At 36.9% G+C, this 17,459-nt stretch overlaps 5 protein-coding genes and 1 non-coding gene across 8 annotated transcripts; 3 read left to right on the top strand and 3 right to left on the bottom strand.

Annotated features, from left to right (window-relative positions):
* Positions 1-959: 959 nt before the first annotated feature.
* Positions 960-1,238, bottom strand: LOC104805972 (non-specific lipid-transfer protein 2-like). Its single transcript, XM_010530691.1, has one exon. It carries the CDS (start codon positions 1,236-1,238, stop codon positions 960-962), a length of 279 nt encoding a protein of 92 aa, XP_010528993.1.
* A 1,136-nt stretch (positions 1,239-2,374) lies between these two features.
* Positions 2,375-2,862, bottom strand: LOC104805585 (non-specific lipid-transfer protein 2-like). The gene has a single exon (XM_010530200.2). The coding sequence runs from the start codon at positions 2,784-2,786 to the stop codon at positions 2,493-2,495; it is 294 nt and encodes a 97-aa protein (XP_010528502.1). The 5' UTR covers positions 2,787-2,862; the 3' UTR covers positions 2,375-2,492.
* Positions 2,863-3,292: 430 nt separating this feature from the next.
* Positions 3,293-3,366, bottom strand: TRNAV-CAC. The gene has a single exon. It is a non-coding gene; the product is annotated as a tRNA-Val (tRNA).
* Positions 3,367-3,810: 444 nt separating this feature from the next.
* On the top strand, positions 3,811-5,910 carry LOC104805973 (probable inactive leucine-rich repeat receptor-like protein kinase At1g66830). Its single transcript, XM_010530692.2, has 2 exons — positions 3,811-5,245; positions 5,321-5,910. Exons 1-2 carry the CDS (start codon positions 3,811-3,813, stop codon positions 5,908-5,910), a joined length of 2,025 nt encoding a protein of 674 aa, XP_010528994.2.
* A 1,768-nt stretch (positions 5,911-7,678) lies between these two features.
* LOC104805587 (zinc finger CCCH domain-containing protein 14) lies at positions 7,679-11,429 on the top strand. Of its 3 annotated transcripts, none has more exons than XM_010530202.1 (4): positions 7,679-7,710; positions 8,149-8,876; positions 9,052-9,381; positions 10,441-11,429. In XM_010530202.1, exons 2-3 carry the CDS (start codon positions 8,169-8,171, stop codon positions 9,358-9,360), a joined length of 1,017 nt encoding a protein of 338 aa, XP_010528504.1. In that variant the 5' UTR covers positions 7,679-7,710; positions 8,149-8,168; the 3' UTR covers positions 9,361-9,381; positions 10,441-11,429. The 3 variants fall into 3 exon arrangements, with proteins under 3 accessions (XP_010528504.1, XP_010528506.1, XP_010528505.1); XM_010530204.1 differs by having other exon boundaries at positions 7,689-7,710; positions 8,153-8,876; XM_010530203.2 differs by lacking the exon at positions 7,679-7,710 and adding an exon at positions 7,841-7,855.
* A 32-nt stretch (positions 11,430-11,461) lies between these two features.
* Positions 11,462-13,549, top strand: LOC104805586 (nuclear transcription factor Y subunit C-10). Its single transcript, XM_010530201.2, has 7 exons — positions 11,462-11,639; positions 11,764-11,848; positions 11,954-12,024; positions 12,244-12,450; positions 12,558-12,662; positions 12,741-12,818; positions 13,282-13,549. The coding sequence occupies exons 1-7, from the start codon at positions 11,490-11,492 to the stop codon at positions 13,282-13,284; spliced, it is 699 nt and encodes a 232-aa protein (XP_010528503.2). The 5' UTR covers positions 11,462-11,489; the 3' UTR covers positions 13,285-13,549.
* The last annotated feature ends 3,910 nt before the right edge of the window (positions 13,550-17,459 follow it).

Genomic DNA, 17,459 nt, shown 5'->3' on the forward strand with positions numbered 1-17,459 from the left:
TTTCCCCCCCCCCCCCCTTTTTTTGTAGGAACTGGGAATGTGTATTGAATTAATATGTGTGTGCACAAAAAATATGCCCATATTTTTCCCTTTTGGTGTACAATTATCGTGGATTTTTTTGTCCCTTTTGATGGTGGAAATGTGTATAAAATCTATATGCGCAAAATGTCGCATTGTTCCTTTTTTTGGTGTACAGTTATCGTGGTTTTTTTCTGCAAATGATTACATTAATTGAACCTTATTATTATCTGATGCGGTACAGTATAGGCCCAATAGTAAAAAACAAAAACAGATGTATTATGGACTTTTGGGCCCAATAGTCTTTGATGATGGAAAAAAATGTTCCAAAAACAAAACAAATCTATAAAATATATTGAAATTAAAAAATGTTGAAAAAATGTCCAGCTTGCACATTTCTAATAAAAACATTAATTTTTAAATGGAATAAACTTGTAAACATGACTCCTCCTCCGATTTTACCAAGTCAACCAAAATATAAAATACTATACATACGTACACATATATATACATACATATATATAGATATAGATATATATATATATGTACATACGTACAGGAATTACTGATATTTTCAACACATTTATTTTTTTCTTGTTTGTGTGATATTTTACCATATCTAGATCAATTTCTTACACATTCGCCAGATGGTGACAGAAATTCCAAAGCACAATTGTAAATAAAAACAAAATTGCGATATTTTCAACCAAAAAAAATCAAATTACAAAACTATATATATTTATGTTTTAAAATTATATTGTAAAATTATTGCAAATTGTGATATCTAAATATAATAACAAAGAGACTACTTGTGCGACTAATGTTTTAAAAAGAAGGGACACATAATTTTATTCAATCATCAACGAAATACATTCCGTTAGATCATCATTACATATAATTAATGATAATTTATTTTGAATGTATTAGAAGTGGACAAGAATTCAGCAGCTCGGATAAGGAACACCGCAGGCAGAGAGGACTTTACGAGCATTAGGAGATGAAACGTACTGAGCAAACGCCGGATTCTTGATGTAACCGCAAAGGCATGACTCCTGCTCCTTCAGCTTACCGCAACATTCCGCCGACGGGTTTCCTCCGGTGGTTATCGCCGGTAGACACGGCGCCAGCTCCGCCACTACGCACGCCGCTTCCGTTAACGGCGCAGTCTTGATCAGCAATAGCGTTGCCAATGCAATGAACATTATGGCAGTGGTCTTCATATCTATAATTTTTATTTTGATCTATTGTGTTGAGGTTTTGTTTATTATATATTTTTTTTGGGTGTGAAAATGTGTGTATATATATATATACATAAAGATGGAGGTTGAGGAGTTTGGTGACGGTCCAATAAGAGAAGTTTTTTTTTTCTTTTGGAAAAAATATGAGAAGTTCTATATATGACGTGCATGCATGTGAAATTATCGTGTATTTTTTTCCCTTTTTGGTGGGAAATGGGAATGTGTATTGAATTAAAATGTGTGCGCACAAAAAATATTTCGATATTTTTCCCTTTTGGAGTACAATTATCGTGGATTTTTTTCCCTTTTTAGTGGTGGGAATGTGTATAAATTCTATGTACGCAAAGATATGTCGACATTGTTCCTTTTTTGGTGTACAGTTAAGTGTTTTTCTTTTCTGCAAATGATTACCGGCACATTAATTGAGCCTTGTTATTATTATTATCTGAGACAGTATCCAATAATAATAAAAAAAACAAAAACCGACCTATTATGGGGTTTTGGGCCCAATAGTTTTTAATGATGGAAAATATGTCTCAAAAACAAAACCAAAAAAACTATAAAATTTATTGAAATTTAAAAACGTTGAAAAATTGCGCAGCTTGCACGTTTCTAATAAAAAAAAATAGTTTTTAAATGGCATCAACTTGTAAACTTGACCCCCCCTCCGATTTCAGGTCAGCACCATGTCAACAAAAATATAAAAAATTATACATACATACATACGTACATACATGAATTACTGAAGTTTTCAACACATTTTTTTTTTTGTTCGCGTGATATTTTACCATATTTAGATCAATTTCCCATATATTCACCAGACAATGTCAGAAATTCCAAAGCGCAATTGCAAACAATAAAATTTGCCATACTTTCAATCCAAATAAAAAAAAAAACTAATTTACAAAACTAATTTTTTTTAAAAAAAATATCTAATGAATATTTTTTTTATAATCTATAAATTCACCGGACATTTGGTCTAACTAAGAACATACTTAAGATAACATACTTTGTATGTTATCTTACCACTATATCATCAAATTTGAGTTCTAACCAATTTTACTTGCAAACCGTTATATCTAAATATAAAACTAAGAGACTACTCGTGGGATCAATGCTTTAAAAGAAGGCACACATAATTTTATTCAATCATCAACGAAATTATACATTCCATTAGATCACCATTACATATAATAATGATAATTGCTTTCGAATATATTATAAGCTTACAGGAATTCAGCAACTCGGGTAAGGAACACCGCAAGCAGAGAGGACTTTACGAGCATTAGGAGACGAAACGTACTGACTAAGCGCCGGATTCTTGATGTAGCCGCAAAGGCATGGCTGCTGCTCCTTCAGCTTACCGCAGCATTCCGCCGACGGAGCTCCCCCGGTGGTTATCGCCGGCAGACACGGCCTCAGCTCCGTCACCACACACGTCACATCCCCCTCCGCCGTTGAAAACGGCGCCGTTTCGAGCAGCAGCAACAGCGTTGCGAAAGCCACGAACAGTTTGGTTGTGTTCTTCATTGCTTTTGGAAACTTTGTTTTTGTTTTTTTTTTCTGGTTCTGGTTGCTTGAGATTTTTGTGTATTGTGTAATTTTTGTTGGTTGAAATATATAGAGAGATGGGGTTGAGCAGTTTGGTAACGGTCGAATTTATAATTTCATTTGTAGAAAATGGAATGAATAAAAAAAGGACGAACAGGCTAGGGACAAGTGGTGAGTTCACGCGTTGCATGTGTCTTGGTTTGGTCACGACGTCCTCGCATTTGGACGCCATGCACATTACGCGACCCAGAGACATTGTCACATGTGTAGCCATTCGCTACCCCAATGTATAATTATTTAATATAAGTGGGGGGTTTGTTCGATGATTACTAGGAAATGCACACTAATTGGACCTTCATTATTTTATCAAAAAAAATAAAATTGGACCTCATTATTATTCGCTGTGGTTTATATTGGGCCCTATAATCCTATATTGGGCATATTATCGGCTCTTGGGCCCAATATTTTTTTAAAAAAATTGTTAATGTCTGAGCCCGGGTTCGAACCGGGGACCTCTAGTGTGTGAGACTAGCGTGATAACCGACTACACCACCCAGACAACTATGAAACGGGTATAGTTTTAATTTTGAGATAATTTCCCGAATATGCAAATGCATTTCCTAACAACCAACTAGTCAACTACATTTGAAAATAGCTTTTCCTCATTTTGTGCCTTAGTGCTCCAATCATCGCCGCTAATTCCTCTCGTCTTTCCACATTTTTGTATTTTACATAAGAAAATCAATCTGTTGACTTTCAACTACTATTTCAATAATAAAAAAAAACATACCTTAGATTTTATTCCAAAGAAGAAGAAGAAGAAATATTGGACCTTCTTTTTCCAATTTTACAATCTCCATAAATTTGTTTCCCAAATTCTGCATATGAATTGTAATGGACTGTTGACTTGGAACCAGATGCATTGGTTAAAGACATTTCCTTTTTATGCTTTCGGTCTGAGCCATTAGGAACAAAAGTGTCTTCATTATCGTTTCCTGTAGAAATGGCTCAATTACTCTTCACCATCTCCTTGGCCTTTTGCCATTTCATTTCCATGGCTTCTTCTATTAACCAAGAAGGCATTGCCCTTCTCTCCTTCAAGAAATCCCTTGAAAACCATTCAGACAGTGTCCTCACTGATTGGAACTCATCAGATTCAGACCCTTGTTCTTGGAAAGGAGTTTCGTGTAACAATGAACTGAGAGTTGTTTCCCTTAGCCTTCCGAACAAACGGCTTTCTGGTTCGCTTCATCCTTCCATCGGAACTCTCTTGTCTCTTCGTCGCGTCAACCTCAGAAACAACCTGTTCCATGGGACGTTACCTGTTGAGCTGTTCGAAGCGGAACGGCTGAAAAGTCTGGTGCTTTCAGGGAATTCGTTTTCTGGGTTTGTTCCAAACGAGATAGGGAGGTTAAAGAGTCTGCAATCTCTGGATTTTTCGGAGAATTCTCTCAAGGGTTCGATCCCTTTGCCGTTGATGCAGTGCAAGAGGCTGAAGACGCTTGTCCTAAGCCGAAACAGCTTCTCCGGAGATCTTGGATATGGGGTTGGGTCCAGTTTGGTTAATCTTCAGACACTCAATCTTTCTTTCAATGGATTGACTGGTTTGATCCCAGAAGACATCGGCAATCTGATGAATCTGAGAGGTGTTCTTGATCTTTCTCATAACTTCTTCTCAGGTGAGATCCCAAAAAGCCTTGTGAATCTCCCGGAGATAGTGTACATAGATCTTTCTTACAACAATCTCAGCGGACCAATACCAAAAATCGAAGTTCTGTTAAACGCCGGACCGAATGCTTTTGAGGGGAATCCTCGGCTCTGTGGATTACCTTTGAAGATTTCTTGCGCTGAAAGAAACATCCCGGTAATCCCTTCTGAACTAAATTCAAGAAAAGTTCATCATCATTCTAGAGTACGCATCATCATCGCGGCAACCATAGGTACAGCTGCGGGAATCAGTCTTCTTTCTCTGCTACTCGCTTGCTATCTCCGCAAAGGCAGACAACGAAACGGTACTCGGCCATGTTGTCTTGAAGAGAAACTGAAGGTAAAGGAGTTCATCTGCTTCAAGAGCAAGGACTTTGAATCTGAGGCTTCATTACAAGAAGGCATGAATCAGAAACATGTTTTTGTGGGGATGGACCCAGAAATCGATTTTAACCTAGACCAGCTTCTGAAAGCCTCGGCTTTTCTTCTGGGAAAGAACGGTATCGGGATCGTGTACAAGGTTGTTCTTGAGACCGGGCTAACCCTGGCTGTCAGAAGATTAGAAGATCATAGTTCACAGAGGCTTAAAGATTTTCTTGCAGAAGTGGAAGCAATGGGGAAGATCAAGCACCCGAATCTCGTGAATCTCAGAGCTTGTTGCTGGTCTCCTGAAGAGAAGTTACTTATCTATGATTACATTCCGAATGGTGATCTTGCCTCCGCGATTCACGGTAATTATAATTGTTCTATCTCAATCAAGTCTATATATCCGGATCTATCGATGTAATTTGCAACTTTCGGTGCAGGAAGAAGCGGTAGCTTTCCGAGCAAGCAACTTTCTTGGCCGGTTAGGTTAACCATCATGAGGGGAATCGCAAGAGGATTGGCCTATATCCACAGGTCCAGTCCCAAAAGATACGTTCATGGACATCTGTGCTCTGCGAACATACTTCTCGGAGAAAACCTAGAACCGAAAATCTCCGGTTTCGGTTTGGGACGTGTTCAATCGGATCAAAGCTCTCCGTACGATTCGTCTGATTCACCAATAATCTCAAGAAAATGCCATTACCAGGCTCCTGAAGCTTCAAAGATCACTAAACCGTCTCAGAAATGGGACGTGTACTCGTTCGGCTTGGTGGTACTCGAAATGGTAACCGGAAAATCACCGGTTCTGAAAACCGACGGTTCAGAGACGGATTCGGTTATGTGGGTTCGATTGGCGGTTGAGAGAAGTAAACCGATTCGGTATGTTCTTGACCCGGTTTTGGTCCGGTACAGTGGAATGGAAGAAAGCGTGGTTGAAGTGATCGAGATCGGTATGGCTTGTGTGAACAAGAGCCCAGATCGAAGACCATCTATGAGAAATGTTCTTGAGAGCCTTGAGAACTTAGCGTAGGACGTTTGAATAAATATATTTATTTTTTAATATAAGAAAAACATTTCAATAATTATAATGTAACGTATCATTATGTGATAATATCAAAATTTCCTACATTTCCCATATCGTGGCTTACATTACATTATGACGCTATGCATTGGAATTGGAATATACACTTCGAAGATATATGACATTAATGCCCCCATATTTGACTGAATTGAACCAAATTAGCGAGTCAATGTCAAACACTTTAATTTGGACCGACATTTGTCAACTAATACCCATAAAAGTTTGGGTTTGGCAAAAGCCCAATCAAGACCCAACAACGATTGAGATCCAATCAACAAGAACTATACAAAGTTGTCACATAATCATCTGCTAAATTATCAGCATCATCGATCCATAAACTAATATATATATATATACACACACACATAATAAAAACTAATTAAACAAATGAATTAGCGGATAAAATAAATCCACGCATCGTACGGTTCTACTTAGAAGATGAGGAATGATTGATTTGCTAAGAGCACCACCAAATAACACAAAAAGGACACCAAAGGGCAAAAATGTAAATTTGGTTCGTCGTTTGTTAAAAAAGGAACAAGACATCCAAGCCTTGGCACAAGAAGATTTTGATTGAAGGTATATGCATGAAATAGGGGGACCATAGTTAGTTAAAGCTGTGCTGTTGAAGCAAACCACGAAAAATTCCACCTTACCACAATCTTTTTCAACCCAACAATACAATATATATACATACATATTATATATATATATAGCTTATTCTCCTGTTCATGATTGGACCAACCAAACTTTTTTTTTTAAATAGCAAATTCTCCTGTTTTTTTTTTCCACATACGTTTCAATTCTATCTCCTCCAAACACCAAATCCTTTAATGACAAGCAAAAACTTTCCTCTAACTAATCCATTGTTTCCATCTAACTTTGAAAAATAACTGGATAATATGTTTTCAAGTATTGATGATATATATTTTAGTTAATTATTCATTTTTTATTTTATAAAATTCACATATATTCATTCAGTTTTTATATTAATCTTAATTTCATTATAACTATAATTGGTTTATTAAAAAGATAGTCTTAAAAATAATTCAGTATTTTAGTTTATATTTGATTTCATTAATTTGATTTAAAAAATATCTTACTGATTTTTACATCTTGATCAATTCAAAAACCGAACGGAAATATGCATATTCCTAATATGTACTATTAGTTTATGCATACATGAACGTCGTATAACTAACTTAGTCTTAATCGTATTTATATGCTATTTAAACGTGAAATGCAAGTTCCAGATTACAAGAAAAACAATAGTATATGATAAATATTTATATTTCCATATATTAAATTCGCATTCACGTAAAAATAATTTAATTGTCTATGGTAAGACTAATTTTGTTGTTGAAGTTACGTACATATTTCTCAATAAAATTAAATTGATTAAAAATAATAATATTCTGTTAGAGCATCCTCTAACGGTACTGAGGTTGGCGGGAAGCGAAGTGGCTAGGATTGTTTCCCGTGCTTTACTACCACTGAAGGAACGTGAGATTAGCCGGTGAAATAGATCCACGTGTCAATGGAATCGCTGAGATCGTATGTACGATATTTTGTACGGTTTCGATTAATTAAAGAATCTAAGTCCACCGTGGTTGTGCCGCAGGTGATCTAACTTGTTCGTCTTCCCCACGGTGGTTATGCAGTTTGTATATATATACACATCATTGTTCATCTTTATTTCGCTGCTCTTTCTCTTCATTTCCCTGCAATCTCCAGTTCAACAATCTTCAGGTACTCTCTTTCTCTCCCCCCCTCTCTCTCTCTCTCTCTCTCTCTCTCTCTCTCTCCCCTCCGCTCTGCTTCTTCGTTTCTCTTCTGTTACCGCTCGGATGTGTTGTTGTACTTTGTCTTCCTCAGAATTCTAAGCGTATCGCATGTGAAAATTTTCATCCATTGTTGAATTGATCGTCTGATTAGATCGTTTTGAAGGAAGTTTAGTTTAGGCCTCTGGTTTTCTGGAACGTTATGAGATCTGATCGATTCAATTAGGCCTTTGTTGGTGTACATAAGCTGATAAATCTGAATTAACTTGCCAAAATCGTGATTGTCGTTGTGAGATTCATTGTTTTGGAAGAAAATCTGATCGGGGAACATTTTTGCTATATTCTGATAAGGTTTTAGGATCGATTTGGTAATTTCTTTTTTCTTTTTTCTTTGATTCGCCATCAGGAAGATTTTGGACATCGCTCATGGAGAAAGACGCCTCTATGGGATCAGATCCGACGAGTGTCACGACGCTGAACTCACCGCCGCCTCCACTGTCTCCGCAATCCGATAAAAGCAGTCACAAACATCAGGAAGAGTTCGCCGCCAACTTCGCATCGCTTTACCAGTCCATTTTCTCGCCGGAATCGCAGTTCCCGAGCTCTCTGTCCTTGTCTCCTTCTCCTCCGTCTTCCTCCTCTCCCGCGGCTCCTGCTGATGCCACCACTGAGTACCGCCTCCACCAGGCGCGGCTAATTCTCGAGTACAATGAACTAAACAAGAACTACGACCTCTGCCTCGTCCGCCTCCAGTCCCTCACGACGGAGCTCGAGTCTCTTCGCCAGGAAAACGCCGCTCTCTGCCTGGAAAACACCGAACTCCTCCGGCTAATCCACCTTTCCAACACCACAACCACCACTTCCTCCTCCTCCACCGCCGCCGCCCCCGTTTCTCAACCACACGTCCCCAACCTTCCCAACCGCCAACAGATCTCAGATTTCGGTCGCCAAGGAGGAAGTCTCGAGCACAGCCGCCCTGCAAGGAGGAACAATGTGGAGAGAACCGTATTGCCGAAGAGCATCTCCGTCCGATCGAGCGGTTACCTCAGAATGAACCAGAGAAGCCATGGGTATGGGGGTGCGGGTCGACAGGCGAATCTGCACAGGTTCACGAGTCAACTCGGCTCCGACTCGGTAATATCGAAAAAAAATTCACTTCTTACGTAATTATTGCGTAATCATTCTTAATTTTAATATAAACTTGGTAATCCCCATTTTCCTTTTTAAGTTTTAACAGCTCATCAAAAAAAATATCAAGACAACGCGTTACAAACACCATTTAAGGGAAATGATCTGCCTCTGTGTGTAGATTCCTCAGAAAGTCTGTGTGCCAACGAGTGGTAAAGGAGAGAAAGAGGCGGTGGAATTGGAGGTCTACCGTCAAGGGATGTTGAAGACGGAGCTCTGCAACAAATGGCAAGAGACCGGCGCGTGCCCTTACGGCGATAACTGCCAATTCGCTCACGGCATCGACGAGCTTCGTCCCGTGATTCGCCACCCTCGCTACAAGACCGAGGTCTGCCGCATGATCGTCACCGGATCTACGTGTCCTTACGGCCACCGATGCCATTTCCGTCACTCCCTCACCGAGCAAGAGAGGCTGCTTCTCCCTCGCTGATCGAAGGCCAGAAAAGAATGGGTAATTAGTGTTTTGTACAGATCGATACCCTAAATATCGTAAATTCCTGGAGAATCATTCATAAGAATTTCAATCGGTGTCAATAAGTGGTACGATTATATGAATAATTAGGGTTAGGGTTGATGATTGGTGAAAGGAGAAGGCAGGATTCTGTCCGATCACTTTTTCTGTTTGGGATGTTAATTCTGCGGTAATGTTGCTTGTATTTCCGGTGTTGTTGATGGATGATAAATATGAAGACTCAGGGATAAGATCCAACGAAACTTGATTTTTTTCTTTTTGTAATGATGAAAGATTTTTCTTCTGGAGAACTATGCAACAATCTCTCGAAACATTATTATTTGATAGCTGTTTGATTGTGTGTGAACTCCGTTGTTTATCACCTACACATTGTTTTCGCCCGATGTGTTTATAAAGTTTCTGCTGGATTAATACCACTTGCAGAAGTAGAAAAACTCTTTGAGTTGGTATAGGCTTTCAGTGTTTGTCTTGTCCCGTTCATGTTTGTTGTGTGTGTGTGTGTGCTGGTTGGTTGGTTATTCAATTTGATGAACAGAATGGCTTCCTTTTGAGAATATCGGCTTCTGTGTTTTTGGTTTTTCCACTGAAGTTCTAAACTCTTATCGAAAATTCTAGAATTACCTACTAGTTGGAACCAAATCTACAACTTAAGGTTTAAGAGAGCAACATGATTGATTCAGTATTTGACAACATTATTAGACTGGCTGTGTTTGGACATGTGCGAGAAAGAGAGAGAAAGAGAGAATCGTTCATTACAAACAAGGCTTTTATAAACATGTGACTGATTGGCCATCCCTGACTTCAGAAAACCGCTTCCTGTTTGAGATGACTTATGTTTTGCCGTGGTGTAAGATGAGAATGTTTCTTTGTGCGAGGATGCGTTGCAGATCTTTGCATCTAACTTGATATGCTCTGTCTATCAATTGAACAGCCATAAGATGTTTGTGAGGATTTTTGCTGCTATAATTGTGAAATGCTATATTTTTTTTTCCTCTTTTGGCAGCATCTAACACAATATGCTCTCTGTTATGCATCCAGGTGCGAGACTTTGCAAGACAGTGCATCCTTTGCCGGACAATGCATCCAGATGCGAGACTTTGCAAGACAGTGCATCCTTTTCCGGACAATGCATCCAGATGCGAGACTTTGATATGTTATCCAGGCATTTGCACTCTGTTATATATCCCATGGAAAGGATTCAACCACACACAGGATGATTTGGCCGATGCATTCAAATGTGACGTTGGATCAATAAGAATAAACCTTTTCATGCTCGTCAATTCTTGACGAGTAAATGAAAAGGATAAGGTAGAGGTTGAAAAGAGCATTCGAATGAACAATAACTATCATTTAAGAAATGAACTAATAAGCATTCATACTTGAGTAAATTCGCTATCTAGATATGTATTACATAACTCGGGGAAGAGTTTTGCTTTAAAAGGGGGCTGAGCTAATGTTTTGCCTTTGCCTCCGATTAAAATGGTCCTTGTACGATGAGATATGAGAAATTATTAGATAATATATAACTATAAATTGAAATGTATGGTAAACACGCACCAGAAATTTATGAGGATTTTGCTACTCTAATTCAGAATCCAAAGAATTATTACATTTCCTTGGATTCTCTCGGTTTGTAACTCTGTTCTTCCTGAGTCCCATGTTTTCTTACCAACACTAGAGATCATATCATCTGTAGAGTTTAGACGATGTGTATGTGATTCAGGTGCACTAGAGATCATAGCTATTTCTTTTTGTTGTCTTGTTGGCCAACTGAAGCGCGTGAAATTGAAGCGCGTGAATTTCACGCGCTCGTGACTGTTTCTTCCACGTGGAGGACTCACGAGCATCACGAGCTATAGCTTTCGCATATATCACATTTGTCGCATTCCTTTTTTTTTGTGGATTCCCTTTCCTAATCTAGATAGTGAATTTACTCTGGTTTTAATGATCATTAGTTCATATTTTAGGCGACAATTATTGCTCTCTTGTCGAATCTCTCTGTATATATAGACCTACTCGTCTCTGTATTCTCTTCACCCCTCTACCTTACCGACGCATTTTCATTTGCTTATCAAGAATCGAAAAGCATGGAAAGGTCTGTTCTTATTGATCCGACGACAGATTTGAATGCATCGGCGAAATCATCTCATATGTGGTTTCAACATCCTCTCCATGGGATATATACCACAATGCCTATGCCTGACCCTGTGTTTCCATATTATTCAGCTACCGGAGAGGTGAGTTGATTAATTAAGTTCTTGTCTCTTTGTACGCTTGAATTCTTTCTGCTGTGCGTGTTTCCTCGTAAACATGTAGGATGTGTTGATTGTCTAAACGTATAATGATTTTTCGATTGAATAGATTGACGAGGAATTAACGCAGAGGATGGTGCAAAACCTGAAGCTCTTTTGGCATCAGCAGCTGGATGAGATGAATAATTTCACAGGTAACTGGTTTCAGAGCTGTTTAGAGCAATCCGAATAAGAATTATTGAGATTAATATCCCCGTGTTTGTCAATATTGATAATTATTAATTTCATTTTGTTTGCAGGGTTCAAGGGTCCAAATCCTTTGCCACTGGCTAGGGTAAAAAAGATTATGAAATCCGATCCTGATGTCAAGGTATGAAAATATGGCCGAATCGTTCTTCGAGTCCCATTATCCCGAGTTCTGAGGTTATGAATTCGCGTAATGTATGATACCTGCGATGCTAAAACATTGATTCTACTTGAATTTAATCATATATTGGCGGTGACGGGCATGATTTGCAATAACGTTAAAAGGGGTGGAAGAGAAAACGGTATTGTGTGAATTTCCGAGATAACGTTTTTTGATTATCAGATGATCAGTGCGGATACTGCTCCTGTATTTGCAAAGGCATGTGAGATCTTCATTCTGGAGATGACTCTCCGAGCCTGGATTCATACCGAATCATGCAACCGCCGCACTATCCAGCGGGCTGATATCGCTGAGGCCTTAAGGGGTTCAGATATTTATGACTTCCTGATTGATGTTTTTCCTTTTCGGCCTCACTGTATCCACCATATGGTAGCTTTCTCTTCTCCTATGATCTTCTGAATCTGGTACTCTAAATATGCTTCATTTGGTTTTGATGATGACTTTTTATGTTTTTATTTCTTCGGTGTTTTGTTTAGGGTACGTATCCAAATGCTGTGCAAGTCGGACCGAGTGCTGTTCATCAACCTGTTTTTGCATTGCCGGACATTAATGTCTCGGCCAACCTCAACCAGACCGAACAGGTTTAACCATTTATGATTTAAACCAAAACGGTTTCTCGGGTGAATGCCATTGCTAAGCAGAGTTCTTGTTCATGCCAGAACCCGGAGGTTCCTCCCGAGGTTATGGCCGATTCCTTTGTTGCCCATGAGCCACTTGATCTCAACTTCGCCCTCCCGGTACCACCTCAGACCTTTTGCATGCACATGGAACATATATATATATGTATATATAGATTGGATATGTACTAAGATGGTATATGGAATGCTAGATTTTGAAATGCTGATATGTTTTTTGTCATTAAAGCATCGGCTCTGAAAGGCATTTTGTCATCCTTCCTGGATTTCTATAAGCAAATCCTCGCAAATTTCGATGTATCATCTAAGTTTTAGGTTGATGTATCTTTGCATTGATGAATTTGGCAGCCATTGTAAAGAATGCCAATTGTTCTAGCTCTGTGCAATTAGAGGATCATCAATGGACTCAATCTGGTTTGTTTACAAAGAGGGACTCAGACATGTTAGCCGTACTGAGTCTCGGGTATTTGGTCGGAAATCGGGTTTGAGTAAACCGGTTGCAAACCAAACCGGTTCATTTGGTTTGAAATTATGAATTGTTATATACGTGGTTTTGATTCTGCAGTGAACAATGGACCTTGCCCGTGGCTGTGGGAGGAGGAGAAATTGGAAGAAGCGTTCCCGGAAACCATGTTGTTCGAATGGAAGGAAGTTTTATAGAAAACTTAATTTCATATGTTGCAGAATAAATTGGACCAACAATGTATGTGTCGGTCCATCATTTCTGATATTATATTAAACTAAGCGTTTTTTTTTATGTGTTTTCTGTTAGATATGCTGGTTTCTTCTGTGATTTCGATATATCTAATAATTTTCTTGTTTTGGGAGTAGAATGTGGCCTCTGTTATTTTGCGTATAATTTTCGGTTTTGTTATTCAAATTATAAAATGAAACATTTATGAAGAATCTCACTAAAGCATACCAAGTGTAAAATTTAGTTTTCGATACCATATATAATACATAAATAATAATATTTTTTAAATCTAAATTCAATTTTAGTACAGATAAAATCTTTTAAGGAAATCGATATTTTTTTTTATAGTAAATTATATCATTATTTCAAAAACAAACAAATGTGATAATTTTCAACGTGATTGCTTGCCAAATGTAGACTTCAATAAATGCGAACGTTACATATCATGACTACCCTAAAAGGTTACGAGATTGAATTTCTACGGTTGGGAGAATTGCTTTTTTCTTTTCTTTTTATGCAATAAATAAATAATATTTTATATATATATATATATATATATATACCGTAAAAAAAAAATTCGGAATAGAAGGCGATATAGTACGTATGTGGTTAGGGTTTTTTTTATAAAAAAAAATAAAGGAGAAAAATGATAAAATCTTTAGGGGAAAGCACTAGGAGACATATATGCCCACCAAAATTGGGAATAAAGTTGAAGGGAGAGGTCGGTCCAAAATTCCAAATTTGATGGCTCGAGACTTCTTTGGAGAAATGTACAAAAATCCTCTATTCGATACAATCACAGAGGACAAGATGTGGAGCCGACAAATCAAAAGCTTGACGTTACAGAACATGAATGTATATATATGGTGCTACTCTTTCTTGTTCGAGGAGCTCAAACACATTAATTATTTGGTTTTTGTAACGTGAGTAAATGTAATATACATTATATAGACCCTATAATATAAACGATGAATCAAATAGATTAGATCTCATCAGAGACAAGTTTTACTATGAAACCATCTCGAAACTTCTTTGTTATAACATTAGGTATTTATACAACTCAACACCAATTAAATCAACATCCGTTCTAAACACAATTAAATAAAATTATATAATTGACCTAACCAGAAATTAATTAGGCTGTTATTATTCCTCCTGTATTTTTTTTTATAATCAGTGATTCACTAGGTCTTCGGACCACTTAATCTCTTGGGTCCGAAATCAATCTTTAGTTATACAATTAATCACGTCACTTCTTCCCACAAGTGAAATTGAAACCATGAATTTGAGGATGACTTTATCATATCTCATATATTGGGCCACCAACTGTCCTGTAATTAGACTACTTGAAATGCATGGGTCGCCAATTCTTCTTATATTTCTGCATGTGTATATATTGTTCTCCAAACTTGGGTAGACATTTTTGGGAATTCTGTCTGATTCATATATAAACTAAAAAAATTCAAGAAAATTATCACTAACATATAGATCTTTGAACTTCGTCAAAAACAATAATTAAAGGGATCCTCTCGAAGAATCTGATTCGAACACACCTTCATCAACGTTACAAGCCCAACATATTTATTTATTCAGATTTTTTTACTCTTATCCCTTTCAAAGCGAATGAACAATTTCACGTGGGAACCCTACTAGAGCCTTCAAAACCATATTCCGCTAATTAATTTTTTTTAATAATTATTATCAATGGGATATATATATGCGAAGTAATCTAGAGATATTACTGTTTTTCAATCAAATAAGAGACTAAATCCTTAATATACTGAACAAATCTTGATCAATGCGAACGCATAAATAGAAGATTTAGGGTTTGGGAACATGTGCCCCATTATGCAATGTCGAACAAATAAATAACCATAGAAAAATGATTGAGTATGCATTATTCAGTCAAATTTAAAAAGATAAAGGAGATATCGAAATAAAATAAATTTTAAAAAAAAGAATAATGAAGAAGCTACGGGGGAGCGACAACAAGATTATGCTTTCCCGAAAAAGAAAGTATAGGATATGGGTACTGTTTATTATGGATTCTTTGTTCCATTTTTGGTTTTTATTGGTTACATACATCATCCGTGATGCAACCGGCCAATAAAAATGAAAAAGAGAAACCAAAAACCCTAAAAATGTGCTCCATACTTGTATTATTCATTAATTCAAACTTTGATACGATATATTTATAATAGATCGCGTTATCACATTTAAAATATTTATACACAAAAAGAGAAGAAAGGAAGTTACATCGTTTATTCAATGTAAAATAAAAAAATGTTATGCCTAAATATTGGGAGAATTTATCTTTTTGGGTGTACATTTACGCATAACTTACTAGTCGGATACCCAACAGGTTGTGGGCGAATGATCAGCAGGTGAATGCAAAGCACTCAGAGGTTGGCGGTTCGATTCCTGGTTGTGAGGGGTTTTCACATGGGCTGTCCCGATCCTCTGGAAGATGTAGTTGGGCCAAAGGCACGGTGAACTTCCGGATTATAAAAAAAAAAAAACTTACTAGTCGGATGTACCATAGAAACCAATTAATTGCACATTATTCCAAATCCTTGTCAAAATAAATAAATAAATAATAAAATCAAGAGAGAAGCAGACAAATACTTCGCATTCACATTGCCATGTGCCTATAAATAAGGCTTCAACAAGTCTGCCTCATCATCATCATCATCATCCCCTTCAGCATCCCTTTTTCTTCTCTTCTCTGCTTTTCATATATATAACCCTACATATAACTCTACATGATACAATAAGCTACAGTCATATATATATGATCCTAATATTACATGGTAAGTGTAAGGAAATAAATCATTTTAATTTTGTATCTTTCTCTTTTATATATTAATCCAATTCATAGACTGCATGATTTGAAATAACAAAAAGTAAACGGTGATTAAGAGAGAACGGTGTTGTTGACAGAAGATAGAGAGCACAGATGATGAGATGCAACTTCCATCTCTCTCCTTTGTGCTCTCTAGTCTTCTGTCATCACCTTTGCCTTCTCTCATCTTCTTTCCCTTTTTACTTATATATCTATATACGGTTTTTTTTTGTGTGTTATTTATCCCTTTTTATTGTTTATATATATACATATAATAAGGTTTTTTTCTTGAATCTGTCCTATATATATATATACATATATTATGATACACAATAATACTAACTCGGACTAATCCGCTGTCAACAAGTAGTCTAGATTCCATTTGGCTGGTCTCTTTACACATTAGAGATAAGATATACAAAATATGATTAGGTCTTGAAATATACAAGCTATAAAAAACGTTTTATGGAACGCACATTTTGGATTTTGGAGTTGCAGTTATTAATTGGATATGAAATATAAATATACGGTGTACCTATACAACCTATATGAAAATATAAAAGTTTTGAACTTGTAGCATAGTAAGCTTTCCCACTTCTTTGGAGGGTGTACGTAAGGTATATACAAGCCTAGATCTTGAATTTGGATCGACGACATTATAATATCACATAGTCTGTATGTGTATGTAGGTATGCATGTATGTATACTTTGTTCAAGTAATTACTACAGGCGAACACGAATTAATCTTTCCAAAATATTTGTTTTATTGAGTGCTAATTATCACAGACGAGCTAATAGATTACACTAATCACTCGTGAACTCATCACGGGACACGAATTAAAAACATTTGAAGATTTGGGCCCTGTAGAGATGTTAAATGGCCCAATTGGGCCCGCACATATATTAAATGGCCCAACCCAATTCTATTTGAGTTATTTATTTAGGCAATTTTAATTAAAAATGTATTTTCTCCGTTCAATCCATTAAGACGAGTGATCTAATATGATAAATCTTAATTAGATAACAACTTCAATTTATAAGATAACCAATTTAATTAAAAACCAAAGAATTCGATATAAATTATTATTTTTTTAGAAACAACAATTTTGAATCAGAAACTTATATAAAAATAACCATTTTTTAAATAAATATTTTAGGCACAAATAAAAAAAAAACATTCAAGTTGCTAATTATACAAAATAAAATC

Source organism: Tarenaya hassleriana, unplaced genomic scaffold, assembly GCF_000463585.1.
Source record: "Tarenaya hassleriana unplaced genomic scaffold, ASM46358v1 Cleome11, whole genome shotgun sequence".
Classification (NCBI taxonomy): domain Eukaryota; kingdom Viridiplantae; phylum Streptophyta; class Magnoliopsida; order Brassicales; family Cleomaceae; genus Tarenaya; species Tarenaya hassleriana.